Below are 23,366 nucleotides of genomic sequence, written 5' to 3' on the forward strand. Positions count from 1 at the left end.
TACACATTACCTTCAATTAACCTCTTTTAAACTATTTCCAAAGGCAGACAACATTTTATGATTCCCAGTGTTGAAAATGATCCAAAATAAAAGATATTAAGATGCTGAATAAATTTCTGGCTCATCTTAATTTGGGTTATAAATGTATTTGAACTGGGATTACTTTCATATAGAGAGCTGTCACAGCTACTTAATACAGGTAGCCATACCTTACATGAAGAGTTTTTATGTGGTGGTCTAATTTTTCTTTACGAGATATAGGTGAGCGTTTCTTTTTCTTTTTTTAATGTTTATTTTTGAGAGAGAGAGAGAGAGAGAGAGAGAGCACAAGCAGGGGAAGGGCAGAGAGAGAGGGAGACAGAATCTGAAGCAGGCTCCAGGCTCTGAGCCATCAGCACAGAGCCCGACGTGGTGCTCAAACTCATGAATGGCAAGATTATGACCTTAGCTGAAGTCAGATGCCTAACCCACTGAGCCCAGGCACCCCAAGGATACAGTTGAGCATTTCATTCTCAGAGTTCCTCTGTATGCATAGTAAATATGCAACTTTATAAGAAGCCAAAGTATTGAAATGCCACATATACTGTCCCTATGTTCTTCTTTAGCCATGTTTGAAAATGATGTTTGCTATGGATAATCAGAAGCTCATAAGAATTGAACATTATTTAAAGCACATTTCCCTCAACCTCTTAAAATTAATATTAGTGATCAATTTACATTTAGATAGAGTGTATTAACTTTCCAGGCAAATTATAAAAACCTGGTAATTCCTAGAATGAAAAGGTCAATGAAAATATGGTTAGTAGTTATAAAAATGAAAAAGGCAGGATTCCTTGAATTAGTGTTAAAATAATCTTGTATTATTCTTCCTGGTAGAGGCAACTGAATTCAAGTCCACGTGACATTATTTTTAAGTTAATGTTTTAAAATCTAATGCCATTTTTAAAAGGTTTAGATACTAATTTTATAATAGCAAAGATATCTCAAGTAACTCTGAGTGATTATTTAATTTGTATTTAATTAAATCATAAAGATTTTATACTGAAGGAGTTATTGTACCTAAAATAACACAACTAATTCAGAATTAAATCTAATCTCTCATTAGTATATAGATATCTAATAAATTTATTTTTTCCTTTCAGAATTCTGTTGCATTTGGGCTTCATATTGGCAAGCCTTCTTTTTTTAGTGGTGAACTTGACTTGTGCAGTGCTAGTCCATGGAGATGTCCCAGAAAATCAATTGAAGTGGACGGTGTTTGTTCGAGCATTAATTAATGATAGCCTGTTTATTCTTTGTGCCATCTCTTTAGTTAGTTACATATGCAAAATTACAAAAATGTCATCAGCAAATGTCTACCTCGAATCAAAGGTAAGTATGTTTCTTAAATTTATGCTTGAAAATATAACTTCAAATCCTCATCCTATGAAGCATGTTTTAATGGAAAGCCTATGTTTTTTTTAAAGAGTATTCTGAATGTAAGGTACATTTTTGAGCTTGAAAGAATGGTCACAAGATATTAAAGTGCATTCATAACTTGGCCCTTACTAAATAACAATTTTTTAAAACGTTTACATTGAGCATACTATATTTTCTGTGACTTATACCCTCTACATTGTAGGATAAACGAAATAGACCAGAATTTACATGAATGTATGACAAATGGTCTAATATATAAAGCCACATTAACAATTTAAGATTTCATCAGTAAGGGTGGCAGTATTGCCATTAAACAGTTTACCAGATTATGTCTGCATACATTTGAGTTAGCAATGTTAAGATGCTATACTTCTAAACTGGTGTTTATTTGCGTATAAAGATTTAGAAAATGTTACTTCACCCCATAATGTGAAGACCCTATGATTTTGAAACAGCTAATCATGTAATTAAATTTATAAATGCTTTGCTTCTGCCTTTCCTTATACTTTTTATTTGGATCAGCAAACAGAAGCCAAATGCTAACCTATTAACAAAGAACTATAGAAGTTTCTACCACTAATCGACAGCATGGTTGAGCAGTGAATCAGTCATCACAGTGTATATTTGATACTGGATGTGGGGTATAGATGTGTGGATTTAGGGGTATGGTTTACACATACACACAAGCCTGTTTTAATTAGGCATCATTACCTGTTCACTGAAGATAAGCAAGATAGTGTCTTTAACAGAAGAGTTCTCTGAAATATACTTAGATTTCTATATTGTTGTTATCCATTATATAATCCTAGTAAGTTAAGGTGCTTTAATTCAATGTATCAACTTGCCCTTTAAATTTAGGTACAGACTTTAATTTTACTTTTTAAACATGTATCAGAATGCAGGATAAAAATAAAAATATATGCAAAGAGAGAGACTTTCAAAAGTATTAATCTTACCTAGGAAACTATTGTATCAATTAAAGGTTTAATTGTATAAAAGGTTAGCTCAGAAATTTAAATGTTTTAGCTCATTCTAGCTTCAGTTTAAGTGTTAAAAATAATACTGTCACTGTTACAGTACATAATCTTTTGGTGTAGCAACAGCATCTTCACTTAATGTAATAACATCACCATAACATTCAGACCTGTGCTTGTCTAGTGATAAAGCATAAATAGATTTGGTTGAACTTACATGGCTTCTTTTCTGGATATTTAACAACTTTTAAAGTTTGGTTTTACTTGCTTTGAAATAAATGTTTCTCTGAATATAAGTAAAGTTGCCAATCTAAGAAGAAAAGCTCATCTGATAACTTCTCCAGAATTATTTCAGACATCCCCTAACTATGATATGAAAGGTATTCATTTTTTTATTATTATTTTAGAAGTTTTACATTTAACAGGCGCATGGATTCAGAATTCTCTAAGAACATTACAGAGGGAAATGCTTAAATACATAACTTTAAAGGTAAACATAATAGATCTTTTGTATTACATTGTACTGTTACATAGTTCTTGGTCTTCCTAAGTTGATTATAAACTTATTTATTCAAAGAGTACAGCCTCTTGCTTTCACATTCTCCTTGTAAATCACTAGGCTCATTTTTATTTTTTGACTTCTGGACAGTAATAGCCGTTTCTTTTATTTAGTCCACAAATATCAGCTAAGCATCTGCCTCTTTCCCTTTTAAACTGACCCTGTTTCCTACTATCCCTAAGAACATTTCCTTAAAAGCTCAGACTTGGATCCTTTGTTTTTCTTTTTATTCTTCCTTCCTTCTTCTAAATATTCATTGATAATGATATCTTACATAATTTGTTTCAACAAAATCTTACCTACCTTATTTCTAAATGGCACACAATATTCTTTCCTGTCTCTATATCTTTAGGCTGTTTCATTTTCCAGGAATGTCTCTCCCCCACCCACTGCTCTATTACTGTTTGTCCTCATCTTACCAAACTTTGAAGGCATAACTCTAATGTTTCTCCTTTTTATGAACTTGATTTGATTCTTTCCCCTTCATCTCCAAAACAAAATTTAATTTTTTTAATGTTTATTTATTTTTGAGAGACAGAGAGAGACAGAGCATGAACTGGGGAGGGGCAGAGAGAGAGGGACACAGAATCTGAAGCAGGCTCCAGGCTCTGAGCTGTTGGCACAGAGCCTGACGCGGGGCTCGAACCCATGAGCTGTGAGATCATGACCTGAGCTGAAGTCAGATGCTTAACCGACTGAGCCACCCAGGCACCCCTCCAAAATAAAATTTAGAAATAACTACCTGGATTCTCTTTTTAAAAAAAATTTTAAATTCTTTTAGCAGCTAGAACAATGCTGTGTATTGGTTCTCTTTTTCAAAGTAGCAACTCTAACTGGGTTTTTAAATATTAGGTTATTGTCGATTTGAATAGTTTGTTTCTGCTCTTCCAATTTTTGACTTTCTTACATAATTAAGGTTTTTACTTTGTTCTTTGTCTGTGTTCTTATATAGATACGAGATTTATTATTTTGTAAACTAATAAGATATTTAGAGCAACATGTTTTCTCAAGTACTGCTTTGGCAGCTTTCCATAATCTTGTTATATTGTACGAACATTCTTATTTAACAAAAAAAAAAGAAAATTTTCTATTTGAGTTTAAGCCATGTCTTCAACATTACATATTCATATATCAATGTGAATTAGATACTGTCTTTACATATAGGTCTTCCTTCAACTTACTTTGATGGAAAGTCTAAAATTCATACATCTATCTTATTCAGGTCCCCTAACTTCCTTAAGAAGTTATCAGTTTTACCCTCTGCTTGACTGTGTATGCATTTCAGCCTAAACAATATATAATTTCTGTACTCCAGTTTCTTGAAATAAAGTCTCAACTGTTAAATTTAAAAGCTTAATTGCCAAAAAAATGACCTGAAGGATTTCTTGTTTGTTCATCTCCATAGCTATTCCACATTTTATCCTCAACCCAGTCCAGATGTTTTGTACTCAGACTTCATTGTATCATGGATAGAATTGTCTGTTCTGACCTATACTTTGATCTATATCAAGAAATATGTAAGAAACATTTATCTTAAAAGTCACTATTGTATAATGTTGAGGATATTATCTATACAGCGTTCCCCAGAAAAGATATTTTTCTCCAGTTCAGTCCCAGGTAAAACAGTATTGATTAAGTCCTTCTTTTCTCTGGCCACTATGCCATTCAGAGGCAAATATGTGGTTTACCTCTATATCAATCATAGATGACCTTATGATATCCACTTTGGTTCTGGCTCTACCTCTAGTTTTATTTTACTTTCTTATTCCCCCACCACCACCAGACACACATTCTTATATATTTTTTATTTTGTTTGTGTCTCTGTAACTACTTCAAATTCTCTTTTGTAATGAGGGTGGTATAAATAAATAAATTAACATAAAAATGGCATTGGATATACTGTTGGATATGTTTGTATCTCTTTTTTCAGATATATCAATTTTTAATTAATTTGGAAAGGCCTTACTGAGAGGCAACATATCATAGTGATTAAGAGCTAGAAACCTGATTGGGCACCTGGGTGGCTCCGTTGGTGGTACATCTGACTTTTGATTGTACCTCAGGTAACGATCCCAGGAACCTGGGATCCAGCCCCACGTGGAGCCTCATTTGGGTAGGTCTCCACACTGAGGGTGGAGCCTGCTTAAGATTCTCTCCCTCTCCGTTTACCCCTCCCCTGCTCACACTCTTTCTCTGTCTTAAAAAGAGAGAGAGAGAGAGAGAGAGAGAGAGCTGGAAACCTGAGATCAAAGAGATAAGGCAATAAATCCCATCTCTTCTGTTATTGGCCATATGGCATTGGACAAGTAACAGTATCTCTAAGTTTCATTCAGCTGATCTGTAAAATGAAAATAATGATAGTGTTGATCTTATAGGTTGTTATGAAGATAAGAGTAGTACCTTCTAAGGTGGTTATAAGGATTAAATGAAATTTCATATAAAGTGCTTAATATAATGCCTAGCACTTGGGAAGTGCTTGAGAATGTTAGCTATTATGATCCTAACATGTACTAAAGGATGGTAACGTAACTTCAAAAAGTTCTTGAATACCTGAAATAGTTGGCAAAATTTATCTGGAGAGGGGTGCTATACATGTAATCAGATTCTCAAAAGGAACATTGATCCAAAAAAAAGAATAAGAATCACTGAAAAACTGAGTTTCTCTTTTAAATATTTTAATTTTACTCGACTCCACTTTCTTTATGTACCATTTCGCATGGATTTCAATAAGGGTTGAAGTCTCTTAATAGGTGACATTTCATCTAATATTTAACTAACTTTTCTTTAAAATCTTTAGAACAAATATTATTGAAATTATGTAATGGCATTTTTAATCATAGGCATTTTTGTTCTGTGATCTACTGTAACTTTTATTACAATTTCAATTTTCTCTTATTTGCATGCTCATGATAGACAATGCTTTTAACTTTTTATCTATTGCTAACATTTCAAATGTGTCTCATTAACTTGGACAAAATATAGAATTATTTTGATTGTTTTTTACAAACCTTTTCTACGATAAACAAACAGTTTGTATTTATTGACATGATTGCATGTTACTATTGGTCTATTTCTCCCATTAAGTTTTTTTTATTGCTGTTTGCCTTGACTTCATTTGTATGATTTCTGTGGTATATTTGAATTTATTTATTTTTTCTCAAAATTACACATAACTATTAACATTAAAATGCATACTGATAAAATTATTTTTATTCTAATATTCCTTCCAACTTCAGAAAAAAATAGTAATATTTATAACAATATAGAACATAATGGACAAAATAACTTATCTACACAAAAAGATTTAAGCCAATGTAGATGCTTAGTCCCTGTAATGACAGGTTGGGATTATCTGTATAAGAGAACACTCAAAGGCAGGGTAGGAATAAAAGTTAAGCTATTAGGTTTATATCTCTGGTCAGGGACATGCACAATTTTATATCTGATAAAAGTGTAAAGGGTATAATCGTCTGATACTTAAGATCAGCTTGTCTCCTAGCCCAGTGGGCCATGTGCAAATAATGCATTCTCTCTCTCTCTCTCTGCCTCTCTCTCTCTCCTGAATTCCTAACAGTTTTAATTATTATGTAAACCTTTCTGTCCAATGTTCACTTAACCTTTTATCCATATTAATTTAATGTATTAAAATGGAAAACAGCATCAGCATCTTACAGAGACACAGTAACATTCAATTAGACTGATTTTTTTTTTTTTTGAGAGAAAGAGATAGAGAGCAAGTGGGGGAGGGGCAGAGAGAGAGAGAGAGAGAAAGAGAGAGAGAGAATCCCAAACAGGCTCCGCACTATCAACACAGAGCCCAGTGTGGGGCTGGAACTCATGAACAATGAGCTCATGACGTGAGCTGAAGTCAAGAGTCAGACACTCAACCAACTGAGCCACCCAGACTGATATTTCTGATCTTTCATGCAGACTAGCTGATCCTATAAGACCAAAGCAGTGATTTATGGTAATTTAAGCCATAATTAAAGAAATAGACTAAAATACTATCAGTGTCTTTTTCCATCACCCTAAAATATTATGTAACCAGACTTTGGAGGATGATGGGTAGAGAAATAGAGACTGCACCTTCCTCTGTAATAGGTATGATTGCCATCTTCCCAATACTTTGCTATAATTTCTCTCTTGAATTATGAGGATTTACTCCATCCGTCTTAAGCTGTGGCACTTGGCTGCCTTTGTTACTCCAGTTCTTATACCCCAAGTCTTATTTCCTCTTCTTTTGCTGAGCAGACCCACCACACACTTGTCACATTTTTAAAAATCCATAGGAGTCAGAGATCTAATTTCATTGTCTTGGAAGCATGAACCTTTTTGAACCTGTTTAAATTTTATAATTATCGAAATACAGTTGACCCTTGAACAACAGAGGGACTAGAGGCACTGACCCATTACACAATTTAAAATCCACGTATAGCTTTGACTCCCCCAAAACTTCTTTTAATGTCTTTGGGTTTTTTTTAATTGAAGTACAGTTGACACACTGACTCCTCCAAAGTTTAACTACTAATAGCCTACAGTTGACTGAAAGCCTTCCCAATAATAGAAACAGTCAATTAACACACACTGTGTATACTGTGTGTATTATATACTGTATTCTTACAGTAAAGGAAGCTAGAGGAAAGAAAATGTTATTAGGTAAATCATAAGGAAGAGAAAACATATTTACAGTACTGTACAGTATTTGTCAAAAAATCTGTGGATAGTAGACTCCAACCTGTTCAAACAGTTCAGCAGTTCAAACCTGTTGTTCAAGGGTCAACTGTTTATTTTTTAATTTACTAATTGAGACTACTTTGTTTTCTTACTTTTGATCCTTAGTTTGGTATTTTATTCTCAAAATGGAAGTAGCATTTGTGAGATGTTTTCCAAAAATATCTGTAAGATTCTGCTTCTGGTAATGGCTAAGTAGCTTCTATTGGACAAACCTTCCACAGATAGCAATGATAAATTCTGGACAAAATATAAAAAGCACTGAAGGCACTGGAGAGCAACCACTTAGAAGAAGGAAATAACACTGAGTGAGTTTCCTGTTTTTTACAGCTTCTAACCTGAGGGAAGTTCTCATCCACGGGGCAGCCAAAACTAGAAGAGAAAACCTCTGTTTAACTTGCTTGAAGAATCAGAAGACAAAATTCAAGTAACTACCACAGATGGAAAATGAGTGGGAAATTTCAGGAAGAAGACAGCCAGATAGAGGAAGCCCCAAATTCTGATGATAAATTCTGCCAAATTTTTATCTGATACCTGAACTGCATGTGAGCAAGGCAGAATTCAAGCAGCACAATTAAGAAGAAAGGAATTGAGCTGATATTTCAGTTGCTCTCTATACATGGAAGACAGTTTGGGATTTGAGTCTAACCACATTAGTTTTTGCTTGGAAAAAAAAAAGGAAAAGAGAAAAATCAATGCTTTTTAGAAGAATATAACAGAATCCAGACTCTCTAAAACATGTCACTCACAAGGGGCAGAGCACAATCCAAGATTACTAGATATATGAAGAAACAGGAAAAATATAAGTCATACTTAAAAGGCAAAAGGTAAAACTCAAAAAGCAATCTTTGGAGGCAATCCCCCCTTCCAGATGATGTAGGGGTTGGCTATATCAGACAAAGATTTTATATTATGCTTAAGTATGTAAAGGAAAATACACTTTGATAAATAAATAGGAAAACTCAGGAGAACTAAAAACTATAAAAAGAATTTCTAGAATTAAAAAATACAATATTTAAATTAAAAAGTCACCAGTTGGGCTTAACAGCAGATTGAAGATGAAAGAAGAAAAAAAATCAATAAATCAGCAGAAAGTATCCAATTTGAAGCACAGAGGAGAGTAGGGGAAAGATGATAATAAAATGAACAGAATCTTGGGACCTAAGTATGCATAAGTGGAAAAGGAAAAGAGGGAGAAAATTATTTTGGAAAAAATATTTGAAGAAATAATGACTGAAATTTTCCAATTTTTGATGAAAGACATAAATTTACAGCTCAGCAACCCCAATCAGGATAAATATAAAGAAAGTGTCACATAGGTTCATTATAGTCGAAGTACTTAAAACCAAAAATAAAAAGGAAATCTTGAGAGCAGAGAAAAATGACGCATACATAAGGGAACATTGATTCAAATGATCACTCACTTCTCATCAGAAATAAAGGAGTCCGGAAGACATAGAAACGACATCTTCAACATGCTGAAGGGAAAATGTTATCAGCTCTGAAATCTCTATCCAATTAAAATATTCTTAAAGAATGATGAAGAAATAAAAAATCTTCCAATAGAACTAAGAGGGTTAGTTACCAACAGACCTGCACTAGAAGAAATGTTAAGAAAATTCTACAGCCTAAAGGGAAATAAAGTAAACTTGAATTTCATCTCTTCAGGAAGGAATGAAGAACACAAGAAATAGTAAATATTTGGGTAAATATGATTTCTTAATTTCTAAAAAAGAAATATGTGCAAAGCAAAACTTACAATGTGAGGCTTACATATGTAGATAAATAATTCTCTCTATAGTATATATAACAGTGATAGCAACTATAGTGTAAAGGACAGGGGATAAATATACCCATAATGTTGCAAAGTTCTTACATTTTATGTCAAAGTGGTATGATGTTAACTATTATACCATGGAAGTTAAGGATATATATCATAATCTTTAGAGTAGTGGTTCTCAAACTTTTTGGTCTCAAGACCCGATTAGACCTCTGAGAATTATTGAGGACTCCAATATCTAGTGTTATATCCATCTATATATACATTATTAGAAATAAAAATTGAGAAATTCTAAAAATATTCATTTCTTAATTCATTTAAAATAACAATAATATATTATCCATTATGTTAACATGAATAACATGTTTTTATGAAAACTAATTGTATTTTCCAAAACAAAAATAAATTAGAAGATCGACATTGTTTTACATTTTGCAGATCTCTTTAATTTCTGACTTAATGGAAGACAGCTGGATTTTCATGTTTGCTTCTGCATTCAATCTGTTGTGATATGTCATTTAGGTTGAAGTATATGAAGAAAATCCATCCTCACACATATATGTAGTTGGAAAATGGAGGAGAATTTTAAAACCTTTTCAGATAATTGTGGATATTCTTCTTTAATACTACACCAAAAATCTGAAGTGGAGGTTTCTTGAAGGTTAGTTGCCATGCAGAATCTAAAACCATATTAGTGAACTTTCTGTACTACTATTGGTCTATCTTACACTTTGAATGATTGTGTAACATCATGCATTGATCATTGGAAGAGAGTGGTCAAGATCTTCAAAATGATGATACATTTCATTGGACAGTATTCAAAATCACATTTATTAATATTGCCTCCAATGTCATCAGAAAAGTGTTTAAGTTTTTAGAAGCTGCCATGCCAGTCTTATCATGGACATAAGAGTTTACAAGTTCTCAAAAATTCTAATTTTCATTAGAAAATTTATATTTCACCATTGACAATAGTGTCAGATATTTTCTTTGAAGTGACAGGATAATTTCACTTATTTTTAAAAATATATATTCCTGGTAACCAAGTATGAATAAGCATTGTTTGTCTTCCATAGTTGTCTGTTGAGTAAAAAATGGTGTTCCATGAAAAAGTCTAGTTTATGCTTTTGCTCAAGACTACCACTATACTTCAGTATGCAGCAGAATTGCTTTAAGTGCATGTCTCATGTCATCACGCAGAATTTTTTTTAAGTTTATTTATTTATTTTTGAGAGAGTGAGAGCAAGCATGAGTTGGGGAGGGGTGGTGAGGGAGGAAGGGAGAGAAAATTCCAAGCAGGCTCCACACCATCAAGGCAGAGCCCAACATGGGGCTTGATCTCACAAACCATGAGATCATGACCTGAGCTGAGATCAAGAGTCAGATGCCTAACCAACTAAGCCATAGGCACCCCTCATCACACAGAATTTTAAACAGACACATACTTTAGGTTGATAATAAATATTTTCATTGCTTCATCAAGGATATTCTTAAGTGACACTGACTTTCTTTTTTAATCAGGAACTCATAGTAGTAAAGAATACAATACAGTTTGGGGCCACTGCCTTGCTTTGTACTAAGGCCCAGAAGTTTTCCCTACCATTGCTTTTGTACCATTAGTGAACATATCAACACAGTTGACCCAGGATAAAAAATCAGAAGAGTTTTCAACACTTTGGATATTTCAGTGCCACTTATGTTTCTTCTCAGACATTGACATAAAAGAATACCTTTCTGGATGATTAGTTGATGCTCACACTGGATTATTACAAACAAAATTAGTCCTGCTTCATCAAGTTCAATCATTTACAAGACAAAAATAGAAATCTATAGATAAGATATTAAATCTTTGTTTTCAGTTAAATCTTCAAATCAGTTAATTTCTGTACTATTGGAAAATGGCAATGCCATAATTTATTGAATGGACTTCCCATCCGGCAGGCATTCAGTACTGTCCACTGTGTAAGGCTTTACTGGTTTCTCAGCTACTGTGTGTGCTTTCTCAGCGAGTGCAATATAGTAACATAGCCTGTAAATATTTGAATGGTGTTTTCATTTCTAATTTGGAAAGTTATAAAAACAATTTTTAGTGTTTAAAGTGCTCACCACATCTGCATTTAAATTTCAATTCCTCTTGCTTTTAAACTCTGGTCTCAAAATGACGCTGCAGCCTAACTTGGGCCTTAATATTATTCAGAAATGTTCTGTCATAGAAGACACAACAAGATAAATTATTAACGTTTGTAAAGCCTATTGAAAGATACTTTTCATTACATTTTATTTGATAAAACAAAACAAGAAATCAGTTTCATACAGTTCCTTTGAGGTAGTTTCCTTACTTTATTGAGTCAGAGAGTTCTAATCACTTTCCTCTTTCTCAGCATCTTAGAGATAAACAGGGAAGTTGTATGTTAAAGATATTTTTTATTGTGGTAAAATATATATAACATAAATTTTACCATTTAATCATTTTTAAGTGTATAGTTCAGTGGCATTAAGTACATTCATATTGTTGTACAACCATTGCTATCTATCTCAAGAACATTTCATTATCCCATAGTGAAACTCTGTATCCATTAAAAAAAATAATTTCCTATTCCTGAGACAATAATCCATTCTTAAATATTAAAAAAAATATGTTTTCATTTTAGAGTAAAATATGATTAATTTTTAATATGAGTTTAATATCAAATTTTAAATTTTTTAAAGTTTTTGAAGAAAGTTCTTAAATATTGTAAAACAAATCTTTCAGGTATACCAATTCTTATTGTATTTCCATGGAGGTACAAGGATTTCAAAATAACTACTTACTGGATGATAATGGAGTTTCAGCAGGTATAACCAAAGAAACCTAGTAAGAAGCCAGTAAAAGTAGGAAAACAGTCTGAGTTCATCTCTGAAAATGCACATATTTATACCCTAATTCTATTATATCAGGAGTTCTATAAAACACAAGAATATACATGCATACAAAGTGTCGACATCATCCCTTATCATGTAGCCTCTAGATAACTCTGCTGTACATCCAAAAGAGAATTAGAGTACAATAAGTAAATAACATCTTAGTATTTTTTTTATCAGTTTGATTTTGATCTTTAAGGTCCCTGGACCACACTTTAAGAACTGCTACCCTAGAGCAACCACTTAAAGTGAAAACAAGACAAAACAAAAACTGGAAAAGTATAGTTAAAAATCCAATAGATAAGTTAAAATGTAATCCTAAAAAAATATTCAATTAACCCAAAAAAAACACAGGAAATAATAGATAGAGGAAAAACAAACACCAGCAGCAAAACACAAGCAGAAGCAAACAGAAAACAAATAGTAAAATGTAAGATTTAAATCCAAACATATCACCAATTATATTAAATGTTAATGGACTAAACATTCCCATTAAAAAATAGAGATGGTCAAAATGGCACTTTAAATATAAAAAAAAAGATATGTCAAAAATAAATAAGTGGAAACTATAATATACTATGCATTCAGTAAGCATAAGAAGTCCCTTTAATATCAGATAAGATAGATCTAAAAACCAAGTATTACCAGATATAAAAAGATACCTTTCATCAGGAAGCAAAGAATATTAGCAAATATAAAAGGTATATTTCATCAGAAAGACATAAAAATTATAAATGGGTACATGAAGCCAAAAATAGTAGGAAATAAAGCAGAAAAAAAGATTTACCAAAATAGTGAGAAATAAAAGGGGGGAATTTGTACAATTATAGTTGGAGATTTTATTGCCCCACCCCCAACAATTGATAAAACAGTCAGTACAAAAAATCTGAACAGCACTACCAACACCCTTGAGCTAACTGACTCTCAGTAACTGGAGGGTACACATTCCTTTCAATTGAGCGTGGAAATTGTCATCAAAATAAACCATACAAGGCACCATAATAAAAATATCAATACATTCAAAAGAATTGGAATCAAAGAATGTTTTCTAGCATAATGCAATTAAATATCAGTAATGATATGATATCTAAAAAAAATCCAAATATTTAAAAATTATAACATAATTCTAAATAACCCATAAGAAAAGGAAGAAATCACAAGGGAAATTAGAAAACATTTCATATGGAAGGATAACAAAATACAATACAGCAAAATTTGTGGGATACTGCTAAAATAGTGCTTGAAGAGAAAAATATATCTTTAAATGCTATATTAGAATGGAAGAAAGATATAAAACTATGGCCTAAGATTTCACCTTAGAAACTATGGGGGAAACTAGGACAAAGTTAAAAAAAAAAAAAAAAAAAGAAGTATGTCCAAAGCAAGTAGAAGGACTGAGGGACTGAGATAATAAAGATAAGAATAGAAATCAGTGAAACAGAAAATAAACAATAGAAAAATTAAAGCCAAAAGTGAATTCTGTGAATAGATGAACAAATTTTATGTACGGAAACAAGCAGAGTGAAGATACAAATTCCCAATATCATGAATGAAAGAGAGAATATCACTGTAGATCTTAACAGGCATTAAAAGAAAAATGAAGGAATATTATGAACAGCTTTTTGTGAGTAAATTGACAACTTAGAGGAAATGGACAGATTGCTTTAAAAATACAATGTAACAAATTGGTAGAAGATAAAATATTAGTTCTGAATTGCCCTATATTTATTAAAAAAAAATTGATTTGTTATCAGAAATTCCCGTCAAAGAAAACTCTAGGCCAAGATGGTTTCACTGGTTAATTTTATCAAATCTTTAAAGATAAATTAATACCAATACTAAACTCTTTTGAAAATATAAAAGGAAAGAACTCTTTCCAACATATTTTATAAGGACAGCATTACTGTGATACCAAACTTGACAAAGGTATTACAAAGCACATAAAAGCTACAATACTTAAAGACTCAGAATCTAAGCAATATGTAAAAAGGAAAAGATATTGTAACCAAGAAGAGTTTATCCCAGGAATGCAACATTGGTTTCACATTGAAAATCAAATCAGTTTAATTCACTCATTAGGAGAACAAAGGGAAAAAATAAATATGTAATAATTTGAATAGATGTATAAAAAACATTTGATAAAATTCAGCACCCTCCATGACTTAAAAAAAACATGGAACTCTCAGCTAATAGGGTATACAAGAAATAATCCTCTATCTGATAAAAAGCATCTATAAAAAACCTTCCATCAATATCATACTTAAAGTATTGTTTTGCTCCTAGGATTGGAAACAAAGAAAGAACGCCCATTCTCACCATTTCTATTCAATATTCCAAGAAAACAAGAAACAAAAAGTATAAAATTGGAAATAAAAAAGTAAAACTGTCTGTACTTAACAGAATTGCTTTTGTAGAGCATCTTAAAGAGTCTGCTAAATAACTACTAGAATTCATGAGTGAATTTAGCAAGTTCTCAGGATACAAGGTCAAAATGCAAAATTATTGTTTTTATATATACCAAGAGCAGTCAATTAGAAGATAAAATTCAAGTCACATTTATGTTAGCATCAAAAAACAAAATACTTAGGAACAAAATTTCCAAGGCACCTGGGTGGCTTAGTTGGTTAAGCATCTAACTTTTGATTTCTGCTCAGGTCATGATCTCATGATTCATGAGATTGAGCCCTGCATCAGGCTCTATGCCGACAGCATGGAGCCTGCTTGAGTTTCTCTCTCTCCTTTTCTCTCTGCCCCTCCCGCGCTCACACTCATGTTCTCTCTCAAAATAAATAAATAAACTTAAAAAAAAAAAGAACAAATTTTCCAAAAAAAAACAAGCAATATCTCTGTACTTAAAACTACAAAATATTACTGAGAGAAATTAAAGAAGACTATAAATCAATGAAGACTATTGTTCATGGATTAGAAGATGCAGTATTGTTAAGATGGCAATTCTTCCCAAAATGATTTACAGATTCAAAGCGATCCTAATCATAATTCTACAACGTGGTTTTTAAAAATAGAATTTGGCAATTTTATTCTAAAACTTATATGGAAACGCAAAGGACCTAAAAATACATTTAAAATGGTGCATTCTAGGGGTGCCTGGGTGGCGCAGTCGGTTAAGCGACCGACTTCAGCCAGGTCACGATCTCGCGGTCCGTGAGTTCGAGCCCCGCGTCGGGCTCTGGGCTGATGGCTCAGAGCCTGGAGCCTGTTTCCGATTCTGTGTCTCCCTCTCTCTCTGCCCCTCCCCCGTTCATGCTCTGTCTCTCTCTGTCCCAAAAAAATAAATAAACGTTGAAAAAAAAATTAAAAAAAAATAAAATAAAATGGTGCATTCTAATAAAACTCTGTACTATGATGAAAGTATTCTATACCTGCATTGTTCAGTATGGTAGCTAGCCATATGTGACTATTGAGCACTTGAAAAGTAGCTATTGTGACAGAGGATCTGATCATTTAATTAATTTAATTTAATTTAATTTAATTTAATTTAAGTGTAAATAACCAAATGTGGCTAATGGCTATTGTATTGAACAATGCAGAAAGAAACACTGAAAAAGCAGGGGACTTACACTACATGGCTTTGAAATTTAGGATACAGCTACAATAATTAAAACACTGTGCTACTGGCATAAAAGAGGCAAACAGATCAATGGAACAGAATAGAAAGCCTAGAAATCAATCCACACATATAAGGTCTTTTGATTTTTGACCAAGGTGCTAAAGCAATCCAAATGGAAAAGGAAACCTTTTTAGCTAATGAGGTTGGAAAAACTGGATATCCATATGAAACAAAATGAAGCCCAACTCCATCTCATACTATACGCACATAAAAATATTTCAAAATGGATGATAGACCTAAATGTAAATGAAAAAATTCTAAAACTTCTGAAAATAAACACTAAAAAGTATCTTTACAACTTGGGCATAGGCAAAGATTTCTTAGGTCATAGAGTAATCAGAAGGAATAGATTGACGAATTAGACTTAATTAAATTTTAAATTTCTCATCCAAAGAAAAGACTAATAAAATGCAAAAGCAAGCCACAGACTTCAAGAAAATATTTGCATATCTCTGACAAAGGACTCATTTCCAGCATATATAGAGATCTCTTACAACTCAATAATAAAAAAAAAAGACAACCGAATTTAGAAGTGGACAATGATATGAATAGATTTTTCACAAAGAAGATATACAAATGGCCAATAAACAAAATGTCATTAGTCTTCATGAAATGCAAATTAAAACAAAAATGAGTTACTACCACACAACCATCAGCATGGCTAAAATTAAAAAGATTGAAAACCCCTAATGTTGTCTAGGATGTAGAGCAACTGGAACTCTCATACTTTGTTGGAAGTATAAAATTATACATCCATTTTGGAAAGAGATCAGGCAATTTCTTATACAGCTGAATTTATACCAACCATACCACCCAGTAATTCCATTCTTAGGTATTTACCCCAAAGAAGTGAAAACATATGTCCACAGAAAGATGTATATAAGAATATTTATAGAAACTATCCATCAACAGAAAAAACTGTCATATAAACAATCTCATATAATTATTAAGTGGAATTAGTGTGATTAACTATCCTGGTTTCTCTGGGACTGAGAATTTTTCTGGGACTTTCAGTGCTAAAACTAGGAAACTCTTAAGCAAATCAGGGCCAGTTAGTCATTCTAATTATCCACCTCAGCAATACAAAGACCATAGAATTACTAAAACATCCAACAACATGGGTGAAGCACAAAACATTATGCTGAGTAAATGAAGCCTACAAAAGAGTTCATATTCTATGGTCCTCTTTATATGAAGTTCAGAACTAAGGTGTGGCAAAAACAGAAGCAGGAGAGTGTATACATCTGAGGGTTTGGCTGATGGGGAAAGGGTGTGAGGGAACTTTCTGGAGTGATGGTAATGCTCTCTATTTTGGTAGAAATGTGGGTTACACTGGTGTATACATTTGTCAAAACTTAGTGAATGGTAATTTGAAGTTTCTGCATATCTACATTTTAAAAATACCTGTAAACAAATATTGAACTCTAGCTAATGACATGCATACCAATGTGTTAATAATATGCATACTGAAGTGAGGTGTGACTCTTCTTTCCTTGTCTGGTATGGAATTTCTAAAAAAAGTGGTGTAGATGTTAGAGATGGAAGAAGGGAGAATAATACCTTGAGGATTGCTTCTGAGTGGAATTGTCTGTTATTGACTCCATTCATTTTAGAAAGATTTTCTTTAACTTTTTGACAACAGCTTCCATGTTGCTGAATCCATTTTTCTGTTTTGTTTTGTAATCCTGTGTTTTGCAGGAAGAATCTTACTTTGCTTTCTAAATCAGTGAGCTTCTTTCATTGTTATATATATGTAATCTAGCTGTAATTTTGTTTTATTAATTGCCTCAGTGTTATTGACTCTTTGCTAACTTTTCTCACAACCTTTTTTTTTTTTTTTTGGCTTTTATAGTATTTACAAGTATAAGCAAAATATCTCCATATTATGTCTTTTAGTAGTCATTTTATTTCTCCAGAAAGTTACTTAGGATTATTTTCAAGGATGGCAGTGCTTACAACATTCTAACTTCTTGTTATCTAATGTTTCTTTAATACTATAGTACTTTTAAAATTGGTTCTGGATTGGCTTTAGATTAGCTTCTGTTTAATTTTTTTTTTTTTTTTTTTTTATATTTTGAAGAGAGAGAGAGACAAGGCATAGGCAGGGGAGGGGCAGAGAGAGAGGGAGACAGAATCCGAAGCAGGATCCAGGCTCTGAGCTGTCAGCACAGAGCCTGACACGGGGCTGGAACCCACAAACCCTGAAATCACAACCTGAGCAGAAGTCGGATGCTTAACCAACTGAGCCTCTCAGGCACCCCTAGATTAGCTTTTTTATTAACAACTTTTTTAGGTATTCACAAAAATAAAAATGTACACTGTAGAAAATTTTAGCCTTGATTTTAGAAAATTTTAATCTTGTTAGGGTTTTACTTGTTTTCACGCATACTTTTTGTTATGATAATGAGGTAGGTCAAAAGAGTACTCTCACCACCTGGATGGCTCAGTCGGTTAAGTGTCCGACATGGGCTCAGGTCATGATCTCCCATTTTGTGAGTTTGAGCCCCATGTTGGGCTCTGGGCTGATAGCTCAGAGCCTGGAGCCTGCTTTGGATTCTGTGTCTCCCTCTCTCTCTGCCGCTCACCTGCTTGCTTGCGTGTGCTCTCTCTTTCTATCTCTCAAAAATAAATAAAAAATTTAAAAAATAAGAGGGTACCCTCAACATCTTTCAAGGTATCTTTTATCTTTTAGTTCTCCTTCTTCTTATATACCTCTAAAATGTGTTGTTCTTATAAAGAAGTCAGTTATAATAATGGTTCTCAATCCTACCAAACCCAGTGCACGCTTCTAATAAGGTTTTTTTTTTTTAGTTTATTTATTTATTTTTGAGAGAGAGAGAGAGAGAGAGAGAGGGCACACATGCACATGGGAGAGGGGCAGAGAGAGAGGGGAGAGAGAGAATCCCAAGCAGGCTCCTTGCTGTCAGTGCAGAGCCTGAGGCAGGGCTCAAACCCATGAACTGAGATTGTGACCTCAGCCAAAATCAAGAGTTGGATGCTCAACGGACTGAGCCACCCAGGCACCCCTCTAATAAGTACTTTTTTTTTTCTTTAACGTTTATTTATTTTTGAGACAGAGAGACAGAGCATGAACGGGGGAGGGGCAGAGAGAGAGGGAGACACAGAATCGGAAACAGGCTCCAGGCTCTGAGCTGTCAGCACAGAGCCCCACGCGGGGCTCGAACTCACGGACCGTGAGATCATGACCTGAGCCGAAGTCGGACGCTCAACCGAGTGAGCCACCCAGGTGCTCCTCTAATAAGTACTTTTAGTAATTTTTTTTCTATCCTGAAATTAATAGATTATTTTAATCTACCTACACATATAACCAAAAACTCAATGTAAGTGTCCTTAATATAAAGAGGAAATAAAAGGAAAGTAATTAACAACTATTTCAATATGTAAATTTAGGGGCATGATATCCTAGGCAGATGCTTGTTATCTATACACAGAAACCGAATGGGACAGCTACAATGCAGTGGATCTTTTTGGCAGTTGTGTCACTTCTCAGAATAATGTTTTGGTTTTTTGGGGTTTTTTTTCGGCGTGAATATATTTTTTTTAATTTTATTTTTTTTTAATTTACATCCAAATTAGTTAGCATATAGTGCAACAATGATTTCAGGAGTAGATTCCTTAGTGTCCCTTACCCAATTAGCCCATCCCCCCTCCCACAACCGCTCCAATAACCCTCTTCTTCATATTTAAGAGTCTCTCATGAGGGGGACAAAACATCAGAATAATGTTTTTAATGCATAATATAAATAGGATTACAAAGGAAACCAATTGTATTGAAATACAGACCCCAGGTTAAGAATCCCTGCAACTCCATTGGATGTGAGTACTAAATTGTGAGTACTAAATTATAAGAGTTTTCTATTTGGGGAAACAATGGAAGCCTCGATATTAAAATGTTATTGATTCAAAAGTGCATTTGAGTGCCTACATCATTTTGTCGTCAACATAATGACATCAATAGGGATTAACTAACATCAGCTCTCTAATAGAATGAAGCAAATAACATAAGAGCTGTATTTCTATTCTAATTTTGTATCTCATTAGAAACCAAGTGTATGAAATGGAATAATGCTTCTATTTCCATACTCTTCTCATTAGGACTAAACTACCTCTCTGATTAATATCAATTTTGCCAACTTATTTCTTCATATTACTTAAGGGAGTAAGGTAACCTTGGCAGGACAAAATCTTCCTCCAGCTACCATTGGGCAAGTTGGCAAATAATTTATCTGTATTAATAGGGTAATTTAAACCCAAGTGGTTCTAAGAATAGGAATCATAAAGCAGGATAATCAAGAGTTTGTTTCAACAGGTGCTCACTCAGTGTTTTCTGAAAGTGCATTGCAAGAGGTGACCATGTTGTATGTGTATGAACAGCCTGTCATGACAAATGTGCAATGTCATGATGATGAGTTTTATTTCTTTTAGGGTATGTCTCTGTGCCAGACTGTTGTTGTAGGCTCTGTAGTCATTCTCCTCTACTCTTCAAGAGCATGTTACAATTTGGTGGTGATCACCATATCTCAGGATACATTAGAAAGTCCATTTAACTATGGCTGGGATAATCTTTCAGATAAGGTAAGTAGCTACCATGTATTGCTAATCTAATAATTTAATAAGGAAGTTAGCCTTAACTAAGAGAACATTTTAAGTGTTTGACTTACAAACACTTTTATGGAATCTCTAGCTACTAACAGTAATCAGACTTAAAGCTTTATGTATAAAAATCCTCATTTACACGTGTCACTTAAAATCATTCGTCAGAATATTTTCTTTTCTTTTTGCAAATAATACTACTAGTGACATAAACCTACTGTTCATAAACCTATCTTGCTAATTTTTTTCAAGGACAGTGTTTAAATACCTCTAGATAAATGGATTGTCTGTCATTAGCTAGTGAATGTATCTTTAACTTGTTAGGATAAAAGTTATTCTCTCAAACCCAAGACCTACATATAATCTAAATATGTGGTTCAGTTTGTTTAAATAATGACTTTTTTGAAAATCTAGTATCATCAGTCATGTTAATGGGAGAGCACTCATAGTTCCTTGGGTGTCCAGGTATTTGCTCCAATAATTCCCAGTACTCTATATTTAACCTCCCAGCACTCTCCATCCCCTACCTAAAAGTGCAATTTGACATAGCTACCTGTCATATGTTTACATTAACTTAACTTTGTACTGAATTGAAGACATTCTGGAATACCATTTTATAAGAATTTCAGTTATCATTCTAAAGAAAAGGAATTTTCGTATGTGGTTCCAGATGGCAGAATCTCTTCACTCCTTTTGCCATTTCTCTCTCCCAACATCTAGTAGGATAAGCAAACTCAATACGAAGTTTAGGCCCAAAGACATATTTTTAAATAGCAGTGGAGCTGAACAATTTGATATGTGACATTTCTCTACAGGTGTAACTCAGTAAGTGCTATTATGTTGCCCATGGAGTAGTTAGAATGAGTAGTCTCTTTTATAACTCTCTTCAGACTTTGGGGCCAAAAAACGAGATCACTCCATTTTATCCATATGTTAAAAATATTTTCATAAATTGATGCATTGAAAAATAGCTTTTTATTCTACTCAACATCAAAGCACATTTTTACATCCTTTAAAGGATATGAAACCACAAAATATGGAAAATTGGAGATTTATGTGCCTGTGGTTGATGTGTTTTCAATTACCCTACCTGACGCAAGTTAATTGTGGAGGGTGACTGCTTACACATCAGACAGACTTAAACATTGCTCTGTCACACTCTGTTTACAGGCTCATCTAGAAGATGTGAGTGGAGAAGAGTATGTAGTATTTGGAATGGTCCTCTTTCTGTGGGAACATGTCCCAGCATGGTCTGTGGTACTCTTTTTCCGGGCGCAGAGACTAAACCAGAATTTGGTATGACATCATAAGATTCCCCAATGCCTGTTGCCCTTATCTTTAAAAACAATGGAACATTTATATTGATTTTCTATTTTTGTCAAAGTTTAAGATTAAAAGCATTCTAGATCTCATCCTTCTTTCTTAGTTGGAAAGTAAATCTTCATATGTTAATATTTTGTTCACAGGCACCTGCTGGCATGATAAATAGTCACAATTACAGTTCCAGAGCTTACTTTTTCGACAACCCAAGACGATATGATAGTGATGATGACCTGCCAAGACTGGGAGGTTCGAGAGAAGGAAGGTAGGTGTTCGGGACGAGCACTGAATACATCGAAAAGGAACAAACTGAAGCTTCAGGGCTAGTACTGAATACATTGAAAAGGAACAAACCTAAGCTTTTTAAACATTTTTTAATGTTTATTGATTTTTGGGAGAGAGAGAGAGAGCATGAGTAGGGGAGGGGCAGAGAGTGAGAGACGGAGACCCAGAATCCGAAGCAGGCTCCAGGCTCTGAGCTGTCAGCACAGAACCCGACGTGGGGCTCAAACTCAGGAACTGTGAGATCATGACCTGAGCCTGAACTGTGAGATCATAACCTGAGCCGAAGTCGGAGGCTTAACCAAGTGAGCCATCGAGGCGCCCCAAGAACAAACCTAAGCTTTGACCCAAATATGTAAAAACTGATTTGGTGATATACGTCAATAAATAAGATCATTTAAACCAGACCTTAGAGCAGTAGATGCTACACTTATAGTGGAACCTATACTATAAAAAACTATCATCTGACTCTAATGTTACCTTTATTTGAGAAATGCCTTTGGGAGTAAAATGGTACCATCTTATTTCAGGATCCCATGTTGCTTCAAAGCTGGCAGAAGTTAGTAAGTAGGGAAGGAATACAATTAGAGTGATGTATATGTTTCCTTATCTATAGTGCTATTCGAAGCCCACAGGAAAACCCTAGATTAACCTTTTGGGAATCTTGGATGCTATAGGAAATCTTCTTGTGTCCTTCTTACTCTAAAATCACTGCAACTCCATACCATTAGCTGTGTATCAGGGCAAAGTGAAAAGCTAAAAGCATACCTCCATAATACTTTGAGCTTGATATAACATTTTCTGTAATCCTCATTTCATCTGGACAATTTACTTAACCTGTTTTTTTTCAGCCTGTTTTTCACCTATAAAATAGGGATAATAGAATTTATCTAATAGGATTGTTGTAAAAATTAAATAAGGTATGTGTGTGTATACATTACTTCATGTATATACACAGAAACATGTCTTACAAGAGCCTAGTCCATAATAAACAGCACTATATTATCATCTGATAATCAAGTTCTAATTCTGACGTATTTATTCTTTTGTAATATGTGATATAAAATCAAGGATATTAGATAAAAGTCATTCCATTTTGTAGAAAGCCATCATATTAATTGGCAAAGAATATACTCAATATTTGAATACTGTTTTATG

At 33.6% G+C, this 23,366-nt stretch overlaps 1 protein-coding gene across 2 annotated transcripts in view; it reads left to right on the top strand.

Moving 5' to 3' along the window:
• GPR137C (G protein-coupled receptor 137C) overlaps positions 1-23,366 on the top strand; it is a 65,598-nt gene that overhangs the window by 39,299 nt on the left and 2,933 nt on the right. Inside the window, exons 3-6 of one of the 2 annotated variants that reach the window (XM_045450971.1) lie at positions 1,143-1,371; positions 20,439-20,588; positions 21,777-21,902; positions 22,073-22,191. In XM_045450971.1, coding sequence (XP_045306927.1) covers positions 1,143-1,371; positions 20,439-20,588; positions 21,777-21,902; positions 22,073-22,191 — 624 coding nt within the window. The remainder of the gene's footprint in view (positions 1-1,142; positions 1,372-20,438; positions 20,589-21,776; positions 21,903-22,072; positions 22,192-23,366) is intronic. The other variant, XM_045450972.1, reaches the window with a different exon arrangement.

This window comes from Leopardus geoffroyi, chromosome B3, assembly GCF_018350155.1.
Source record: "Leopardus geoffroyi isolate Oge1 chromosome B3, O.geoffroyi_Oge1_pat1.0, whole genome shotgun sequence".
Lineage (NCBI taxonomy): Eukaryota > Metazoa > Chordata > Mammalia > Carnivora > Felidae > Leopardus > Leopardus geoffroyi.